The sequence below is a fragment of the Vollenhovia emeryi genome, unplaced genomic scaffold (genome assembly GCF_000949405.1).
Source record: "Vollenhovia emeryi isolate VEMERY1.0 unplaced genomic scaffold, V.emery_V1.0 DF939152.1, whole genome shotgun sequence".
NCBI lineage: Eukaryota > Metazoa > Arthropoda > Insecta > Hymenoptera > Formicidae > Vollenhovia > Vollenhovia emeryi.
Window position 1 is genome coordinate 1,698,128 of NW_011967214.1, and position 20,041 is coordinate 1,718,168.

The window sequence follows — 20,041 nt, forward strand, 5'->3', positions numbered from 1 at the left end:
AAAAAAAAACACCTGGCCTAGTTCTCGACGTAATAGAGCATCTAAGCGTCTAAAATTGCGGCCATTAGAAACCGCTGCAACTGGAGCAGTGACGGAGATAGTCCTCCAAGGTACAAACTTATGTACGATAAGAGACAATGAGACCTCGGAGCGGTTGTTAACAAATCGGCGCCGATGCATGTTTCCCGGCGCACAATATATCCCCGTAAGCGTCAGAAACACTCGCGCGCCTGGAAATGCCAGCTCGCCAGATTGGCCGAGATAGAATTTCGAGAGAAGCGTTTCGAGGACTTGGCGAGCAACCGGCGGACTTTCGTTCCGGCGCCCTACGAACACCCACGCAAGGTAATGCCGGAGAGTATCGGGATAGGAGAGACCGCGGTGCTGTACACTAGTGTCGACCGTACAGCAGCTATCGACAACGCTTCGAGAGGAGCGCATAGACAGCACGGGAGCGCATAGACAGCGCGCGCACACACACACACACACACGACGACACGTCCGATGTACCTATCTATACGGATGGCGAACATGCCCCGGCAGGGCGTGGTTCGTTTATGTAAGGCACCGGGGTTTTTTCGTCACCCGTTTCGCGGTCCTCGATTTATCTCGTAGGCTCCCGCGATCTATCGAGGCACCCGGTCAACCCCCCCAGCCTTGCCTCGCCCCGGCGAAGCGCACCTATATCGAGAGAGATCTCCCCTGACATTTTGCCGGCGCGCGAGATGTCGCCGATGAGATTCGATATTTCCTCTTGTGTGTGAATGGGATGCTCTCTCTCTCTCTCTGCCTCTTCCCCTCTATCTTTCTCCTTTCTATTCTCCTCTCGCTCGCTCTATCTCTCTCCCTTCCTCGAACGCGGTGTGATTCATGGGATCCCCTGACATTTGCCTATCGATACCCACGTGGGGGAGGGTCGACGATCCGAGACGTCGCACGTGAACGTGCACGATGGCGTGTATACGCGAGAACCTCCGTTTCTCTATATGTATATATATATTCGCTATGTTTTCCACTTTGATCCCTCTCCGCGCCATTCAGTGATAGGGCGTAACAGACGCCCGATAGAGAATTAAAATTACTCACGGATAATGCCGGAGAACCAACGCCGATGTTGATTGATGCTTCACCGTTCGTCGGAGCATTCGGCATGCTGCGAGCGAAGATGGATCTATGCATGTGATAACTAACAAGAGTTTCAGACGATTCGATTATTTATCAAAGCGGAAAGTCCCGCGGAATATACTTTACTGACAAATATCTATTATGATATCTATTATTAATATATACGTACAGAATATACGTATACTTTCCTTTAATGTTCTACATAGTTACGTTCTCAGGATAAGGGATCATTAATTCGAAAAACCCGGAAGCACGCGCTTTCGAATACTTGTGTTCCTGCAGCTTTCCACGTTGAATTGAAAAACGATCAAGCTCCCTGCTCGAAACGTTTCCGGTTTACTCGCGAATAAGATCGTCCATCTTCTTACGATCTAAAGTACCCTTTGACACCTGTCTCTTAGCACACTTCTCTCGGTATCGGTTTATCAATGAGCAACGCTAGTCATCAAACTTATCCGTTTCAATCCAAAGTGCGTCATTGCTGGAAACCGGAGAATTGCATTCTTATTGCTTACAATTAATCGCTTCGCCAATGTGCCATTGAATGAGGAGTGACGATGACGCGGAGAACTTTTGTTTTGAACTTGATCTTGAAAATCGTGGGACAACGCGGCATCTCGAAGAATTTTTACCGTACGTTTTACCAGTAAAAATCAAATTACTCGCAGAGTTGTTAAAAATGCCACGTTGTCCCGCGATTGCATGAATTTCAGGGTAAGCTTTAAGAGAAAACTCCCTCCGTGCATAAACTACTTTATCTCGAGATATTAGAAAAAGAAATGCCACATGTACCGGGGGAAAAGATATACTGCGTTTCCCTCGTTCAACAATTCGTGTATTGAAACGCGCCAGATGACGTCCGTGTGAATTTCTGGCTGAAATCCAAGCGAAATTGTACGTAACGCCGATGATGTGTGTACACCACGTGCACACAAGACTAGTTGCGCCACAATTTAAGTCACGTCTTTAAGCACGCCTGCTCCAGTCCGATCGGAGGAATCCCTTGACATTTGCACTCTGCGTGGCTGTGTGCAAAATACACACGTCGCATATACACGCGCGCCTATGCGCCAGGCCTCCACCCAACGGCGACGACTCCCACACCACCGTGTGCTCAGTTCGCCTGCGCATGAACGTAAAATAAAAACGTTATTTATTGCGGCACGTTCTTACGTAACCGATTCGTCTTCTTCATTCGATAGATCGCGCGGTACATTGTTCGGCACCGAGAGCCGTGCGACTTAATGTTTTACAATATTTCATCAAAAGCGCCGACAGGACTACACGTAGACGCGAGTGTGCACTGCGATTCCTTCGCAATTAGCGTCGAATCCACCTACGCAGCAGATCGTTATCGTCACGTGGAGGACAACGCGATCGTTGATGACGGCGGCTCGGAAGATTCTCAAGAGTATAATGGCGCGCGGACGCGGTACGCCAATAACAATTATTTGTATCGATCGGGAGCACACGATAAAACGCAATTGCCAATGGAAATTTTCCGATGCACGGTCTTGCGACCATCGATTGGCTCATCGTCAAGGTGCCTCTATCTGCCTACTTGTTAGCCGGAAAAAGATCAGTTATATAAAGCAACTTCTTCCTCTGCATGCGACCGTCACGATTACGTTCGTTCGGCGTACGATATGGCGTTTGCTCTACGCCTTGTTCTCGGCGCATATCTATTCGCGTGTAGACAACAAAATTACTTTCTATGGGGAAAATTGAGAGCTCGTGTGCAATGAACAACCGCGCTAACTTTCCCTCTGCGAAGAATACAAACTTTTTCATGTATCGATTGTAATTAAATGTCAAGGCGATCAATAGAGTATCGCGATTATATACGCGGCTGATTAATTAATTTTGCGTAGCTCCAATCGAGGCAAACGTATCGTTGAGATGTAAATAACGTCCATCTAATCGCGGCAATGATCGCTGTTAATTCGAGAGCGGAATTCGTTAGTCGCTCGCTACAGCGTTTAACAAATTGGCTGAGTCAGCAACTCAGCCGAACATCTTTTTCTGGCGGCTCTTAATCACATACCTGATTCTTTTTCGCCGTAACGCTGAATTAATGGAGAGTCGTCGGGCAATCGCGATGCGAATATTCCACGCCTGCCGATGTTAATCGATTTTCCTCTCTTCCTACTTTTTTTATTTTGTAAGGAAAATCCAGCGATGAAAACGAGAACGATAAGAACGAAAGGCTGTCCTGGCAAGTCCGACTGAACTTCGCCGAACAGTGAAAGTAATGCAAACCGATTTGCCTAGGCGTCTTGAGAGAAAGAGAGAGAGAGAGTCTTTCAAGCTTGCCTTCCTGGATATGAATGTCCTTCCTGCATGTATGTCCAGGTGGTCGCATGATACCATCGTATGGTCGACACGCGATTCATTATCTTTCACAGACGCTGGACAAAACAAGAAATTGATCGAGATTCTTTTTCCTTATATAAAGATTGTGCACAAAGTAATTATATAATGTAGATCTTGTTTCCAACAATAAATATAAGATTTAAGAAATACTTATTTCACGCAATTGGACGATTGCGTCGCTCAATAATTACGACAATGCTGTATTTTGCGGCAGGCGACCCTGTAAGTCGTTTAAAGTCCCGTAGATTCAAGTTCGCGAAAGAAATTTCTAAATTTTTGTTTAAACGCGTCGAATTGATAACCGATTCTCTATGCGAACTGCGATTCTCTCAAAATTCTGTAAAATCTAAAATGTTTAATAGTTTCAATGCACAGAAGAGATTGCATGAATACACATATATCAAAAGTGTAAAATAAGTTAAGAAAGCAATTATGCAAATTTATTTTAAATAACGTTATTATCCCGCCGCGCTCTCAGAAGTCGCCGCTTTGTTTTATGTCCGGAAAATTGTTGTAGGTGGCGGCGATCGAGTAAATTATATAATAAAACTACGCAGAAGAAGATGTTGATCGTGACAGCTTTTTGTGACAATCATATATGTAAAACGCACGATTGCGCGAGCATCTCCAGGTAGTTAATAAAATATCGCGCAAATATTCAAGGATATCCGACGGCATCCTTCGCATAGCTTCGCGTTGGAGACGGGCACGAGCTTATTAGAGTCCTCGAGCAGCGTGAAATACGTGGAAACTGATTACCGCGATAATGATGTATTGAAGTTAAGTGGATTTTTTGGCAGGCAAACCGTAAATTTAGTGTTATTACGCCATTACTTACATTCCGTTATTCATCGGGTGAAAATAATTTCGTCCCCGAGCGCATAATTTATCGGCCGGGAAATTATTCGTAAACGGATAACCGTGCATCTTTCTCTCTCTCTTTCTCTCTTTCTCTCTGTCGCTCTTTTAACCGGGCTATTCGTTTTCTATTTCACGATCTACGAGCCCGACCGGCCGTCTCTGCGTACATACGGCGGGATTAGAGATCGGTGGGTGTGTTGCGCCGGTCAGATCGGGTGTGCGATCATGCGTTAAAATGAAAGGAGACGCGCGACGTGCCGAGATGAGAAATAAGAAAAACGAGCGAGCAAGACTCGATATAGCCGGTCGGCTGGTGTCCTAAAAGGAGAGTCTGATATACCAAGCAAGACGGGATCCGCGATCGGCGCGGCCACGAAAACTCATTTAATCCGCGACGAATACAAGCCCGTGGCTACGGTTCCCTCGGAATCCGCGAATACCGAAAATAAATCAGTCGCACGCTGCGTCGCCGGACTACCTTCATTTTCTTCACTTTACCGAGACGTCACAGCTGCTTGAAAAGTCTGCTATCTTAAAGACAGGGAGCAATTCGATTTTGCAAATCGAAGATTCGCCCCGTCCAATCAGCTCTGTCACATGCAATTAAAATGGTCAGATTCGAATCCTCATCGTAGAAGGAATCGCAACTGGTTTGCGCAACTGGAACAAGAAGAGCTTCGCGGTCGCGACTTTAATTAAAGCTCCCATCAAAAGTCATAGATAACAGATAAGCGGGGCAGCATTGTTAGTGACGTATTATCGATCTGTACCGCCGGTCGATCAATCGACCCGGTACGATGATTTTTTTTCACTTTCTAAACGCGCGGGTCCACTCCGAGAGCGGAGACCGCGTGGAATTTCGTGATTAGCTCGGCCGTTTTTGTCAACGTCACGTTCGCAATAATGTTCGTTGGCGCGTAGAATTATTGCCTCATCGATGCCGTCGTGGACTCGCTCGCGCTTGTCTCGGGCCACTCTTTTGTGGCTCGGAGCGATCGCCGATACTCCCTATCTCCGTTCTTGAGCTACAAACGAGAGCCGTCCGGCTCCTTTTCGCAACGCAAAGAAATCCTCTCTCGCGCCTTCCTCCCCTTTCCGTCGTTTCCTTTCCTCTACTCGCACCCCAGCTTCCATTCAAGCGATCGTATCGATCGTGTCGATTCGCGCTACCAAATTCTTGGAGGTGCCATCGATATTTCCGGTACCGTCGACTGGCGATCTTTTTATCCGAGAGCGAGTGCCTTGCTGGACCAGTCGTTACCTTTCGCTCTTACTCTCTAAAAGTCACTCAGTGCATTACAACTGTGAATCGGTGAATATTCACTGTTTTCAGTGATAATCCACTGATTGACTTTTAGAGAGCACGAAGAAGATAGGAACACGATTGATCTTTTACGTGTTCCAGCGTCCTGTACAATCGGATACTAAATTTTACCGCTACTATACCTATATTGAATTTTGTTGTAAATATATTATATTATAAATTGTATAATTATATTAAAAATTTTTTATTATAATATAATTATATAAGCACCTCTATTTTAACATTTTTATATTTTCCTAACGACACCAAATTTATGGTCCAATTACTTCGAGTTCTTAGCCGGTATTTCTACAAATTTTTTTTTTCTCTACTCACACCTCTTGACGATCTCGTCCGTAACTTTCATTAGCGCGGCAGAAAAATGTTGGCTTCAAGTCGCGATGACTTATATGGCGTGAATATTAACTTTTTACAACTCTGTTGATGAAGATGCCTTTTTTGCAGTCAATCAGACCGCACGACTAATTAACACGTAAAGCGATATATAATATTTTTCACTAATTACTGGCAATGAGTAAATATTTGACAAGATTGTAACGAAGTGTGATAAAATTTCGTCAACTTTTTTCGACAGAGCTGGTCAGTTCGTTTCTGCAACTGTATTGACGTTTGCATCGCACATTGAAATTTTTTTAAATTGCAACATGATGCTTACTTTGACGCAACGCTCTGTGGTCAACTTTGAAGAAATTAATTCGTAGCTTAAATAGTATTATTAAGCAGCATGGCGAGAGTATCAATTTGACTTTTTATTTTACCAAAGTGAAAAAATATAAAAGAGAGTGCGTTATCCGAGTTTCTTCCGCGATATCTTTACGTAACAATGTTATCACCTTGGCACTTACGTACGGCAGAGATCCGTGAATGCAGCGCGAGAATGCAAAAAGATAATAATACCTAATTACATATCGACGATATAAAATATAACAAGTCGATTTTATTTAGAAAGAAAGATAAAACGTGCGAAAGTTTTACACAAACTTAAAGAAAATGACTACGTATTGATGAATTTGTCAATTTACAATATTAATTGTAAATAGAGAAGTAATTTGCGCGTCTTATTTATGATGCAATTCAGTAAACGACGTTATTAGAGCGATAACAGTTATACCATCAAATTACTCGCAGCGACATTTACTTGTTTTCTTTGGCGATTCAACGATAAGAGCTTGTGTAATGTATGTGCGAACATTGTTGTTCAGTCAGACAGACTTGAATGGGATCGAATGGAGTACGATAATACGTCGGATCGAGTGGGCGTCGAGGATCGATTCAAACGATCGTATAGTACAGGCAAAGTTCAACCTTCGTTAATTCAACGCCAGGTCGTCCATCAATTAAGTCGCCCGATCGTCGAAGACTAATCGAGTTTCTCTGCATTTTATAACGTTTATTTTTTATTTCGTAAACTGAGCGTATTATTATCAATAATTTTAAATTATCAATAAGGCTCGTAAGCATTTTTCTTATAACGTTTATCACAGAGATTTATTAGTAGGATTCACGATCTGTCAACATTTTCCTCTAACAATTATATAAGTGCACTTTCTTTTTTATAAGAACGATTGTAGCTGAACAATATGAATCGCGAGATAAAGCGTAATCTAGCGTCTTAAGGTTGAATGGACATCTACTGCTGCAGCGTACCTTGCCTTTAGAGCAGATCTTATTTATCGTCGATAAAAGAGAAGCCGCTTTGCATTTTGCAATTTTTTTCACTGTTTTAATGAGAGCGTATAGGTCGGGTGAATATTGTTGCGCCGATAGATAATTTTGGTGAATTTTATTATTAATTTATTTGTAACCGTTTAAAATATCGAGTTGTTTATCTCGAAGTATCCAGTACCAGAGCGCAGCACAAGTCAATAGAGAGCGAGCACTGAAGAGACATCACGTTGCATTTGATTCTTCTAATCGTGAAAATACGTGATACTTTGGTAGAAATAAAATGGATAGTTAAATCGATGTTCGCAAATCTTGAAATTGCTTAATTAAACGTAAAATATGCATAAATTTTTATTTTTAGTTTCATGATTTTTATTTTGCTAGTAATTGCTTACTCATGAAATAAAAATAACGACAGCGCAGAATAATTTATGATTTAGTCGCACCTAACATTTTCTTAATCGTTAAAAGATAGCTTGCTCGTCACAAAAGTATATTTTAACTCGAAAGTAAAGTCTTGAATTTAAGTTTATCTTTTCTTTGCGCTAGAGTCTACTGTGTAATTATTCAGCAAAAACATAACATCCTTGTCTACTTCATATTGTATTTGTTTATAATGTATTGTTCATTTTTACCTAAATCTATGTGGGCAGTGCACAGAATAATAACATTTATCAAATCTTATTAAAGGAATACAAGGCAAAGGAAAATTGATAGGTGGCATTATCGCTTAGGTAACCAACTTGAAGTGTAATATTTTAATAGTAATCATAATGAAGTTACAGGATGCCTTTATACAGTATGTATAGATAGACAGCGTCATATTATAGTTTTCCTTAAGTAATTCGTTCAATATATTTGCTTAATCATTTCATAAGTTTATTATCGTCTAATGAGAGAGAGAGAGAGAGAGAGAGAGAAGAGAAAAAAGAGAGAGAGAGAAACAGAGATATGTAGAACGTGTGTTCGTAAAACTTTATGTGAAAAAACAAGCCTCAACTCGGTGATTACAAACGAACGATATATTCTTTGTTTCATTTTTTATTAATCGCGAGCGTACTTGGTACACATGTATACGCGTATACTATGCTTATAGATCTCTCATCATTATTAATTTCCTCGCTTCATTGATGACACGTCATTAGGGACACTCACTTTTAATTATTTCTACTAGATGAGTGAAACGCGAGGAACGTTTTCGTTTAGCTTACATGACTCTTCTGTCTTGCCTACCGCAAGAGAGAGGACCGCTCTAGAATCGTATTTATATGTATATTAATAAAAATCGCGCGCTGAAACTTCTTTCGTTTATCTTTACAAATGTTTTATCACCTAATTGTGAAAATTTGTACAATTTTTCGTAAGGATTTTTTGTTGCCTTCTAATTATTTAATTATACACACTCGCGCGCGCATAGTAGGTGGTTACGCACGTCGCGTTAAATTTTTCTCTTCGTCGCTTTGGCTTCGCGGATTTAACATACATCAATTTCGATACACGAACACGATGCGAAAATGTACCTTTCTTATTTCGCAGATTCCAGGCTCTTAAATCCTGCAACCGGCGGGTGGAATTTTTCTTCCTGTAATATATCATTTCGTTCAACTATATTCTAAAAAATCCAACAATCTCGGGGAAAATGTTCAAGATTCGAACTGATTGAAGCGATTATAGTCACTTTACATTAGGAATTTTACGGTAATCTAATTTCGAACTCTCGAAGGGCGCCTGCGTTCTGAACGCGATGCAACTAACACTGTCGTTCAAAAACAAACCAATGAAAAATAGCGCGCGCACACAGATATGCTTAGAATTTAGAAACATCGAGGTGGATCAATCGCAACTCATTTATACAACAAAGCGCAAATCGCAGAGCTCTCGCAGATCGCTTTGATCGTTCTCGCTTATGACGTACGTTCCCTTTACCGAGCGACGATTTAGTAATAACAATTAAATTAACTTTATTAATAATAGCAATAAATAATATTACAAAGATACGCGCTTCGTCTAATCAATGCTAAGGACGAAGAGGGGCGGAATGGGGATAACATTGAATTTCGTGCGCGTTTACATAACGAGTCTGTAGAAACTATAGAACTAGACTATAGAAGATCTTGTGATATGCGTGTGTAAGTAGGAGGCTAAATGGTCCATTCGTTGATCTTTACAATACGCTTCTCCAGTGCAAACAAACGTGAAGTGTAAAAAAAGGATCGCATAAGAAGAATCTTCGTTATGTTCGTCGAGTCTTTACGCGTTTGTTTTTTTCTTTACAGAGCACCTGTTTTACAAGTATAATAGGGTTTGCTAAGTTCTTTCTGAAAAATTCCGGTACGGATATATCAATGTGTAATTATATAATTATGATTATAGGTTGTCTCTTCCATGGATTTACGGTATCGTCACGATATGATCACGGAGAATAACCCGATTATACTCGAGGATCGCTCGCCTCGTAGAAGCAAATGGTTGATATTCAGCACAGTCTAAGTACGCGGACCGTTCTAAGCTAAATAATCCTGCATCGACGTTATTCCCGAAGTAACGCCGTCACGATCGAGAGTTCTAAGACGAGCGTATATCCCGCGATAGTTCTGTACATGAACGACGAGTTCTCCCCGTCCTTCGAAGCGATCACGCGGATCACCCAGACTGACCTCTGGGCTATGTCGAAATCTCGATTACCGGCTCCGCGGTATTGTTATTGAGCAGTTCCTGCTTCTCCCTCAGCTTCAGGTCGTACTGCGAGGGCGACGGGGATTCCTTGGCCTCGATCGGCGATAGTCCGTCGGTCTCCTCCAAAGGGGACGCGCCTTCCTCGCTGTCCTCGTCCTCGTCATACTCGACCTCCATCTTGGACTCGTTGATCTCGTGCAGGCGACTGGGAATATAGGCTGGGTGATGCGGCAGCCCGTAGCCGCTCTCACCGCCGTAAGTGACCTTGCCCATGAAGGACCTGATCTCGTCGAAGTAGGTGTCCTCCCGCTCGTTCTCGTTGCTACTTCCAGGGGAATCGGCGACCGACACCACTCCGCTACCGTCGTCGGCCTCGTGCTTCTTCAGATGTCTGTCCAGGTTAGTCTGCTGCCCGAAACACCTCTCGCAGAGCGGACACTTGAACGGGCGCTGCTTGTCGTGGATATTCCTCACGTGTCTCTGCAGATTGCTTGAGATACTGAAGGACCTCTCGCAGTACTTGCACTTGTACGGCTGCTCGCCGGTGTGAGTTCTCAGATGCCTCGTCAGATTGGCCGAGCGCGGGAACACCTTGCCGCAAAATTTACAGGAGTACCGATCCTTCATCTTGCCGTGGACGTGATGATGGTGGTGGTGGTGGTGGTGGTGATGCGGCGACATTACGGTTTCTTGGAACGGCTTCACACCGGGGAACGCACTGAGCGGCGGCCGGGCAAGCAAATCGAATCCTCCTCCTGGCCTAGCGCCGCTGAGCCCGTTCATAAGCGAGCCTAAAAAAGGAAGACCGCGCGGTGGGGCGAAGGGCGGGAGTGGAGGTATCAGCCTGGATTCCGGGGTAGCCCCTCCCGGGGGTGGCGGTGCGCCGGGGAATCCCGGGAAGGTTCCCGTTGGGCCGCGATACATCGTTTCGAGGAACATCGGGTGTATCGGTCTGGGATAAGCCATGTGGGGCGGCGTATTGGTCGGCGGTTGTTCGAGTGGCAGACTGGTCCTCAGGTGCGGGCTACTTCCCTGGACATCCTTGGACTCGAGCTCCATCAGCGGTGGAACGGCCGCGTCCTCCTCCGTTTTCGGAGGGTCGGGAGGTGCGGGCGTTTCCTCCATCGGCACTGGGGACGGCGACGGAGTGCGGCTCTTCCTGTTTGCAGCTCTTGAAATAGTGTCCTGTTTCTTGGTCTGCACCCTTAGATCCAACGGCTGCTCGGTCGTCTCCTCCTTCGAAGTGTTCTCCGTTTTGATTTTTCGTTCGTTGCTTCTGGCCGCCTCTCTTCTCTTTGAATGATCGTCGTCGCTCTCCGGCGTCGGTTGAACGGGAGGTCTAGCCGGAGACGGCCTAAACGTAGAAGTGGCTTCCTCCGCCGCGGAGGGAGAAACCTTATTGTGTTGCGACAATACTTTCGGAGGAGTAAAACGCTCCTTCTTGGGACTGTCGCTCCTCTTCTCGATCTCTTCGATTTTCGGCGGGAAAAGCAGAGGAGTGTTGAGAAAATTCGGGGCATTTGGGAAAATGGCTGGATAAGGACCCATCAGACTAGGTGGATAAAAGGGTAAACCGCCTGGTAAGCTCACGGGAGGTCGTGGATACACCAGGAAGGGGCTCGTCGCTGGCGTCGGTAATTGAGGCATGACTCCAGGCGGACCAGTCGGAGTCGTGGAGTCGCAAAATCGCTTATGTTTCGATAACGATGTTACCGTGCTGAAGGATTGTCCGCATTTAACGCATTTGATCTGCATGCGACAGTCAGCGTGCATGCGCTTGTGCCGACATAAATTGGAGAACTGCGTGTACGCCTTAAAACAGACCTCGCACTGGAAGGGTTTCACGCTACTGTGAATGTGGGTGTGCTGTTTCAGGCCGGAACTGGTCGCGAAGGTCTTGCCGCATTCCGTGCATGCGTGGCTCCTCGCGCCCACGTGATGCGTTCTGATATGGCGTTGTAGGTTTGATGGGTCCGTGAAGACCTGCCGGACGTTCGACTTTTAGCGATACTAGAAGATGCTACTGGTTCGAGAGGAATTGTCTGGTTTCGACGAGTGGTGCGCGAATTTGAAGCTTACCTTGGGACAATTTTCGCAAGGATAGTTTCTGAGATCACCGTGAACGATGGCGCGATGCCGTACCAGAAGTGGCCGCCAGGCGTAAGCACGGGGACAGCTGTCGCAACGGTGTTGCTCCGCTGGGTATCTGTGACAGGTCACCAGGTGGCTGTCCAATCTGAAAATGCAAATATCTCACTCACTGCGATATAATAAACGAATTAAATCGGAAAGATGCGTAGAGAAAAGAAATTAAAAAATTAAGACCAGCAGATGTTTACAAGAGTGAAGATAAACTGAAGATCGCGCATAATCTGTACATTTCCGAAGGAGGCGTGTGATAGCATTTTCCTTTATCTCTTCAACGATTCATTCGATTAGGTATTCGACGGAATATGGCGACGTAACTCCGTTTTGCTATATAAAAATATCTCCATACGTTACTCTTTATATTTCTACCTACGAGGCTTAATGCTGTTTAATCAAAGCACCGCATCGAGCAAGCAGGACGTGATACGGTAACCGACCTGCACCGACAAAGATTACATCGGGCGCAGTCTTGGATGATGACTAAGTGACTTCGGCTGCACAGCGGCGAGTCGACTCTCGTGCAATAACGGTCGCACGCCCATGAAGAAGAGGGCGGCTGTTCGCGCACGAACACACGCCGTCACGAAGAAAAGCCGTCCTAAGGGGATTGTCACGCGTAGGCACATGGGTTATCGTCACGCGGGATGGTGCGCCATGGTGTGCGGCAGCATTGATTTTACACCCCCGAACATACGCGCCGCGTGAAACCCATTCGTGGTGAGATAGTGCCTTCATGGTGCCACGACAGTGCGCCGCGCCAGATGAGCTGCGAGCACGCGACGCCTTCGATGATGCATAAAGGGGTGGCTCTAGCGCGCCCGATTACGAATCCCACCTAGGGTTTAATGCCCCACAACAGGTGAATCTGCCGCGCCGAGGAATGCCGTTTAATGTCGACCGAGAAAGAGAGAGAGAGAAGAGATCATCGAAGTAGGAACAGAAACGAGAACCGATTAATTATAATCAAAACTTTGATGTATCCATCACTTGAGTTATATTTCACAATGGAATTTTTTATATGTATGTAAAATTAGGATTATTTGGAAAAATAAATATGATTGACTGCAAATAGAAGTTACCGAGGGAGAATAGAGCGATACAACCTCATCTAGAAAGAAGCTAACGAGAGAAGAGAGAATGACATACCTATTCATTTTAGTCGTAATGTACTCTTGAAAAATTAGACGCGATTATTGCAGTTAACAAAGCATTAGTATAATTTTATTTGTAGAAGCAAAAACGCTTAATAAAAAGACCACATATTGCAGTTAGCTGAAAGGTATTAGTATTTAACTGAAATGTTGGGTTGAATTTGCAATTAATGAGATAATGAAGTATTTAATGGCAAAATTACATTCTTTACTCCAAAAACTAATAAAGAGTTTTAAGCGTACTTAAATATTATAAAACAACATAAGCACTTAGCATTATTTTACTTGCCGTAATTAATTATTCTCTAATTAAAGGCAGAAAGAAGGCTGACTAAGCATCATATTCAGTCGTGCAAGGAGTCTTAAAATGCTCAGGACTCTAAAAGAGCACTCTCGAAACCGCTCGCGTGACAAAAGGCTCTCGCGAGCGCGTATCACCAACTCCGAGATTTGAAGGCGATTACGTGGCACCCACTCTCTGAATTCCATCGATTAATTAATAATTGACGATGAAAATCGACGAACCCAACGAGCGCTTTAACGTCAGCCGTTGTCTTTCGATTTCGATCCGGCGTATCGCTCTGCCAAGCACGTAATCGTCGCTCATCTGATTTGAAAAGCATACAATGATATGCTATAAATCCTTGATGAGTCGCGCTTTGCGTCGTCGCGTCAGCGATAATAATCTTCGGATAGCGAAATGCGTGAAAATGAGGTAATAAAGGCACCGCAAGGTCTGGGCGGCATCAGAATTTCTGCAGGATGCATGCAAGTATACAAAAGGTAAAACAACTGTTGTTCAATTTAACATAAATTTAGTATACTTGTTAATATATTAAATGAATATTAATATCATTATTGATATCAATTTTAATATTATAAATAATAAGATTAATATTATTAATGCGCGATATTTCTCCTCACGTGAAATGAAAATACAGATTTTTTAATCTTTCATAAATAATTTTTTTTTAAATAAATAAGACTTTCTGAAAATATTTAAACATTTTGCGCTTTTTAAATGCATTCGTTGTAGTTTTTCAATGCACACTTTTGGAAGATACAAAAAATTATGTTTACTTGTATTTTCTAATTTGTTTTAAAAAGCAAAAAACTGTACAAAAAATCGTAGGGCAATAAATACTTACAGTTCAATATCTTGAAACGGTTTGTCGCAGACAGTGCACCTTATTTCTTCTCCTTCCTCGTCCTCCTTGTCCTCATCGACAGTTCCACTGTGCTGAGAGGCTGTAAATGACGAATACAACAATACAGATCACAAGTGTTCCGGGCACGCCGGCGATAGCCGAGTAAAACTCGCAATTTTCTCGCGATTTGTGTGCGCGTGTGTGAGAGCTCTATAAATTACAACCCTCTGCAAACGATGATACGTGACGTGTCATGGTGTGGGCGAATTACGTGATCCAGAACCGCGCGAGGGCCACAGGAGTGGCGTGACAAGTGGAATCGTGGATAGTTCGTGAATTATTAAATTAAATGATAATATCGCCTAATCTATGAAACGAAGAACTTCGATCCTCCTATAAAATTCAATGACAATTTAACTGGCTGTGTAGAAATGGCGGAAATAATTTTCGATAAACTCGCAAAGTTCACGCCAAATTACTCAACTGATATTATAATATTTGCGTAATTACACGCTTTTAATTGTGTTGTTAAATAATTTTCGTATTCAAATTTACGTTTGTATTGATTCATTTTTGTTAATTAATTTGATGCGGAATTAATTTATAAGCATGGCTTAACACGATAATTATATCCATTCTCAGAATTTAGGCAATTAGAATCGCACATGTCGCTTCTTAATTATAAATTAATTTCAAACTAACACGATGATTTTTAATAGTTATTCCATTAAAAATTTATTTGTTAAAGTAAGTACAATAACATTTATTAATTAAAAATTAAATCAAAATAAAATAGTCACAAGTTTACAAAATATTTATCGTCCAGTTAATGATCTCTCTGCCAAATATTGTTCAATAACAATGTGTATTTACCTCTCTATAACAGAATTATATGCTCTAAAAATCAAACAGATTTGATTACGCGATTCAAGTTACTTCACTGCACTGTCACTTCTTCCTTTTCAATGAGTACGATCCGACACACAAGCGATCGCGAAGACAATAGACACAATGATGTTTTCGTTAGTTGGCGATACACCGTCCAGTAACTGCAAACGCAAACGGGGGTGTCCAGAATCGCTTGCTATTGGTACAAGCGACGTTGAGGACCAGCCAATCGCAGGTGAGTTTCTCGACAGCCCCCCAGCGGCATTTCACCCCCGAATATCAGAACGCAACGGCAGGTAAAATCAGAAACCCATGAAGGAGACACAGCGCGATTATCAATGATCGAACACGCAACTTAACATGAGCGCTAGTATAAAATATGCCATGCAAATGTGTACTAATCAATTTCGACATAAAAATTCGTCTATCTATAACATAGCATACATTGTCTGTTTTTGTACAAATATTTAAAAAATGTAAAAATAGATGTAATTAAAGAAACAGATTTAGCGAAGCAATTTATAGAAAGTGAAATTTGAAAACTCAAAATTTAATTTGTATCGCGAGTATATAAACAAGATGGCTCAAGTTTGAATGATATCCGACCTCCAACGGTTATTTAAATCTGCCGCTACACTTGTTCCGACCATATGGTCGAGTGATGGCCCCCAACGGACCTTCATGGGAACCGGGCACAACCCCCGTACCACCAACTACGCCCAATGCCACGCTAACCCCCCTTAGTACGTTAATCGCTCCTCTCTCTACAGTCTCTACGGCTAATTCGTAGCGGCACGCCGTGAATTTAGACAATGAGAGATGTGGTCGACCTCTATCACCCTCGAAACAGCCTGCAGCGTTGAAAAATACGGTCGAAAACGTTGAAAGAATGAATTAACAAATAATAAATAAGAAAATAAACAAGAATCGTCTTTGATATACTCGGATATGGTAAAAAAAATACCGATTTAAATACAACAAAAAGGATATAAAAATGCTGAATTAATCTTCAAAATTATTTTTCAAAATATGTAAATTTTCAATTCAACTCTAAAAAGTCTGCACAGATAATTTATATATGTATAAGATAATATAGATAAGCAGAAAATTTGCTAAGTGTACAAAAGTACGGATTCTAAATACAAAAGTATAACTCACTTTCTTGATATTTTTGCAGTGAGAATTTTTACACAGAACTCGAAGAAACATGATTATTTATTAATTAAATATATCGCATATTCACAAACAGTCGCTTCTTTAAAATTGATGAAAACGGTTGAAAGTATAATATTATGTTAATCTACCGCGTAGAAGGAGTAGCAAAGTCACGTTGCGGAAAGTCAACAGGTGGGATCCACTGGCAACACCCCCCGCGGTCGGATAGTCAGTTGGCAGTTGCATGGGAAAAAGTAACGGAAATCAATGTTCTTGCTGCATCGTGACGTTCACAATTCGACATCATTAAAATATATCGATTACGAAATAAATCTACTTGTTCATTCATCACGAGTTCGTGTCATCTACTTCGCTACACGTTTCTGTCAATTTTAAGTGCATAACTTTTTTTAAATTAAAATTAAAAGAATTTAGATAAGGCCGAGTTACATTCAGTTCTTACCATCACTGCAGAAACGACATAAATCATTTTGTTACAAATATTCCAAAGAGTTAAGTAACTTTCTTTTCTAAAATATTAGTATTAGATACAATATATGATATGCAACTAGAGTGTTAGATGTGTAACATACATATCTGGCTGTCAAGAATGCTGAAATAATTTTTTAGTCAAGATTTACACGATTTTAAGAAGTGTTTTTTATTTTTAAAATAATAAGAATTTAGCAATACACGTGTCTTTCGAATTGAACGGTTGAACGATTGAATTAGAAAAGAAAGTACATTTTCCTTCGATGCAATAAACGAAAAATCGATATCTGCTCGCATCTTTCAGTGACAATTTGTCGCACGCGACCGTAGCGATTTTGAATCAAACGTCAAATAAATGTGTCATTAGTCCGATGAATCAGATGGGGTTGTAACATGTCACACGCACCTCCCTATCTCGGGGTACACCACCCCCTCAGGAAAGAGTGTCGCGTGCCCTTTTGTATACCCCTTTTTTCTCATTCTGACCCGTGCCCTTTTTTTCGGCTTTCCCTGAGACCTGGTTACGCGCGTGTTAATCGACAATAGTTGGCTATAAATTATCCGCTACCCTAAAGAGCTATCGGAAAACACGCCGATATAACATAAACGCATTTCTCGGGCGCAAAAAAAAAAGGAAAATGGCGCTAGAAGAAAAAGCATCGCAAAAAGTCACAGCCATAAGTCACCAGAACTGCCCGCAACAATTGCATCTGCCATATTACCGCAACTCAATTCGTGGTGTGTGAGTTTAAAAATGCCTGGGAAACGTGATAATGTTACACAAGTTAATACAAATAGTTATCGTATCGTCTTACGAAGAGATGTGACATTAAATAGTTATCTGAATTGTTAAACATTTATATATCATCGTCATAAGTTACAATTACTCGCTATATTGTTATTATTATTTGTTAAACTTTCTTTCCCTTTCAACTTAATTGAGACGCAACATTAAAAATATTTATTTTAACCTCCATAAAATCTCGATATTCTCATTTTATTAAAATATGTTTAATTATTAAGATATTTTCCTTCTGGGTATAACGTGACATTGAAAAAAGAGAAGATTTGATCTATAAAGAAGTAATATGGAAGACGGATTGAAACATCAAGTGGAACATGTTTTTAGTATGAACGTTTGATGCAAATACATGTATGTCTACAGGATTAAGTTAACATATAACTCCATTTGAACGCTTCCCTACGCGCACCCTACGTAGGCGTGTTAAAATGATTCCTCGCATCTTTTTCTCTCGCTTGCCCCTGCTCCCTGTCTCTCTCCCCGCGGAAAAAATGATCCGTCCGAGGGAGAGACGCGGCGCAGATGCCTCTCACAAGGGTTGATACGGAGCGTACGTCGTTTATTTGACATCATTATTCCCGCTGCACACGCACCAGCTTGCCGGAGATTCCCTCGTAAAAATGGCTTTACTGGATTAACGCCAGTACCACTCTTATGTCGTTTAAAGTCGGCATTAATCTCTCTTAATACGTAAAGTTACGTACCTATCGAGAACAAAGGTCCGCAGAATCGGTATCAGCAAAAGAATTATCAACTGTCCAGCGCTAGTAATTAATAAGTATCATCTCTCTTGTATACTGAAGCAAATAAAATACTTGCGAAATTTGCAGACGACTTACACAAATTGTTGAATAAATTATTATTCATTCCAAATTTCATTAAACCGTTTTTGACCACTATTTTTTTAAAGATTTTTTAATAAAAAAATAACTTTTACCAAGTGAAACTTATCTCCACTGGTTTTGCCGAAAGAAAGTTTAATATAAATGAAATTTGATTAATACTGTTCTATTGTGCGTCAATTTTGTTCATTGCTTATTTATAATATAATAATTGAAAAAGAGCAAGATTACTAATATAAAGTGAAGGACATTCGCAGTTGCAACTTCTTCCACGATCTAATCTGCCTATTACCGTAAAAATAAGGTTCTTAATTTCCAAATTAATTTAGAGCAAGGAATAATAGGAGACTCGACTTAATTACCGCTCTAACTTTTCGCTACTAAAGCTATCCCATAAAATTGCGTGTCCCTTTCGGAGTCTCCTTCTCCATTCTATTTAAATATGTACGAGCACATTTTCTACGGCAATTTTGTTGTTTGACAAAAGCATTACCTTTGCCCTATTTTTTCTTTAAATAAAAAAGATATAGTTTACTTTACCGAATATTTATATAACATGTTAGTATATAATAAATGACAATATGCGATATTATTTTCTACTGCAGTTTTAGACTGAAAAAATTCCAGCGGAATATGTTAAGAAATATATTTTATTGCAGTTTTTATGGCGTATTTGTACGGATTATATATTGTTATTTATTTCAAATTTTATCGAATCATTGTCCGACAGCCTCTACGTTTTTTGAAAGATTTTTAAATGAAAAGTAAGTTCTGCTAATAGAAACTTATCTTCACTGGTTTCGCCGAAAGAAAATTTAATAATGAACCTATTAGTAGGAATGACGTATCTTCCGCGCAAAGACGCACTTTACGAGTATTTCCTAAAATTATGACGAAAAACTGTGGGCGAATTAAACGCAGACTCTGTGACGGCAGAACTTCGACAATAAGCCCGGTTTTAATTGTCGCGACATCTGGGTGTCGCGTATAACCCTCCGGTCCTAATTCGACCCTACCAAGTCATCATCCAGATTTTGACCATCGTGCAGAAGTTACAACCAGATAATTGTCGAGCAGTGAAGCACGTAGACGCTACCCTTCTTCGCAAATATCCCAAATATATTAATAGCGCAATGGTTCACGTAATAAAGTCTAACGATCAATTAATTTTAAATTAAATGAACGTATTAAAGCGGACATTTTTAAATCGACTCAAAAAATCAATGCATACTTTAACACTCATATATTAAAGAAATGAGCATTTTTTCTGATGGAGGAAAGCGAAATGTATTCAATTTGGAACAAACTATAATTAAAATCCCACGGACACAAAGAAATTATATTTAAATATGTACATTAAAGCCATTCTACAATTGCGTAAACGTAGTTGT

The 20,041-nt window shown here is 41.4% G+C and overlaps 1 protein-coding gene across 2 annotated transcripts in view; it reads right to left on the reverse strand.

Annotated features, from left to right (window-relative positions):
- Window positions 1–8,078: 8,078 nt before the first annotated feature.
- Window positions 8,079–20,041, reverse strand: part of LOC105565473 (PR domain zinc finger protein 16-like) — an 84,294-nt gene continuing 72,331 nt past the window's right edge. For both annotated transcript variants that reach the window (XM_012018719.1, XM_012018718.1), the window contains exons 6-8: window positions 14,472–14,571; window positions 12,104–12,260; window positions 8,079–12,022 (exon numbers count right to left, since the gene is read on the reverse strand). In XM_012018719.1, the coding sequence (XP_011874109.1) occupies window positions 10,013–12,022; window positions 12,104–12,260; window positions 14,472–14,571 (2,267 nt within the window). In that variant the 3' untranslated portion in view covers window positions 8,079–10,012. The remainder of the gene's footprint in view (window positions 12,023–12,103; window positions 12,261–14,471; window positions 14,572–20,041) is intronic.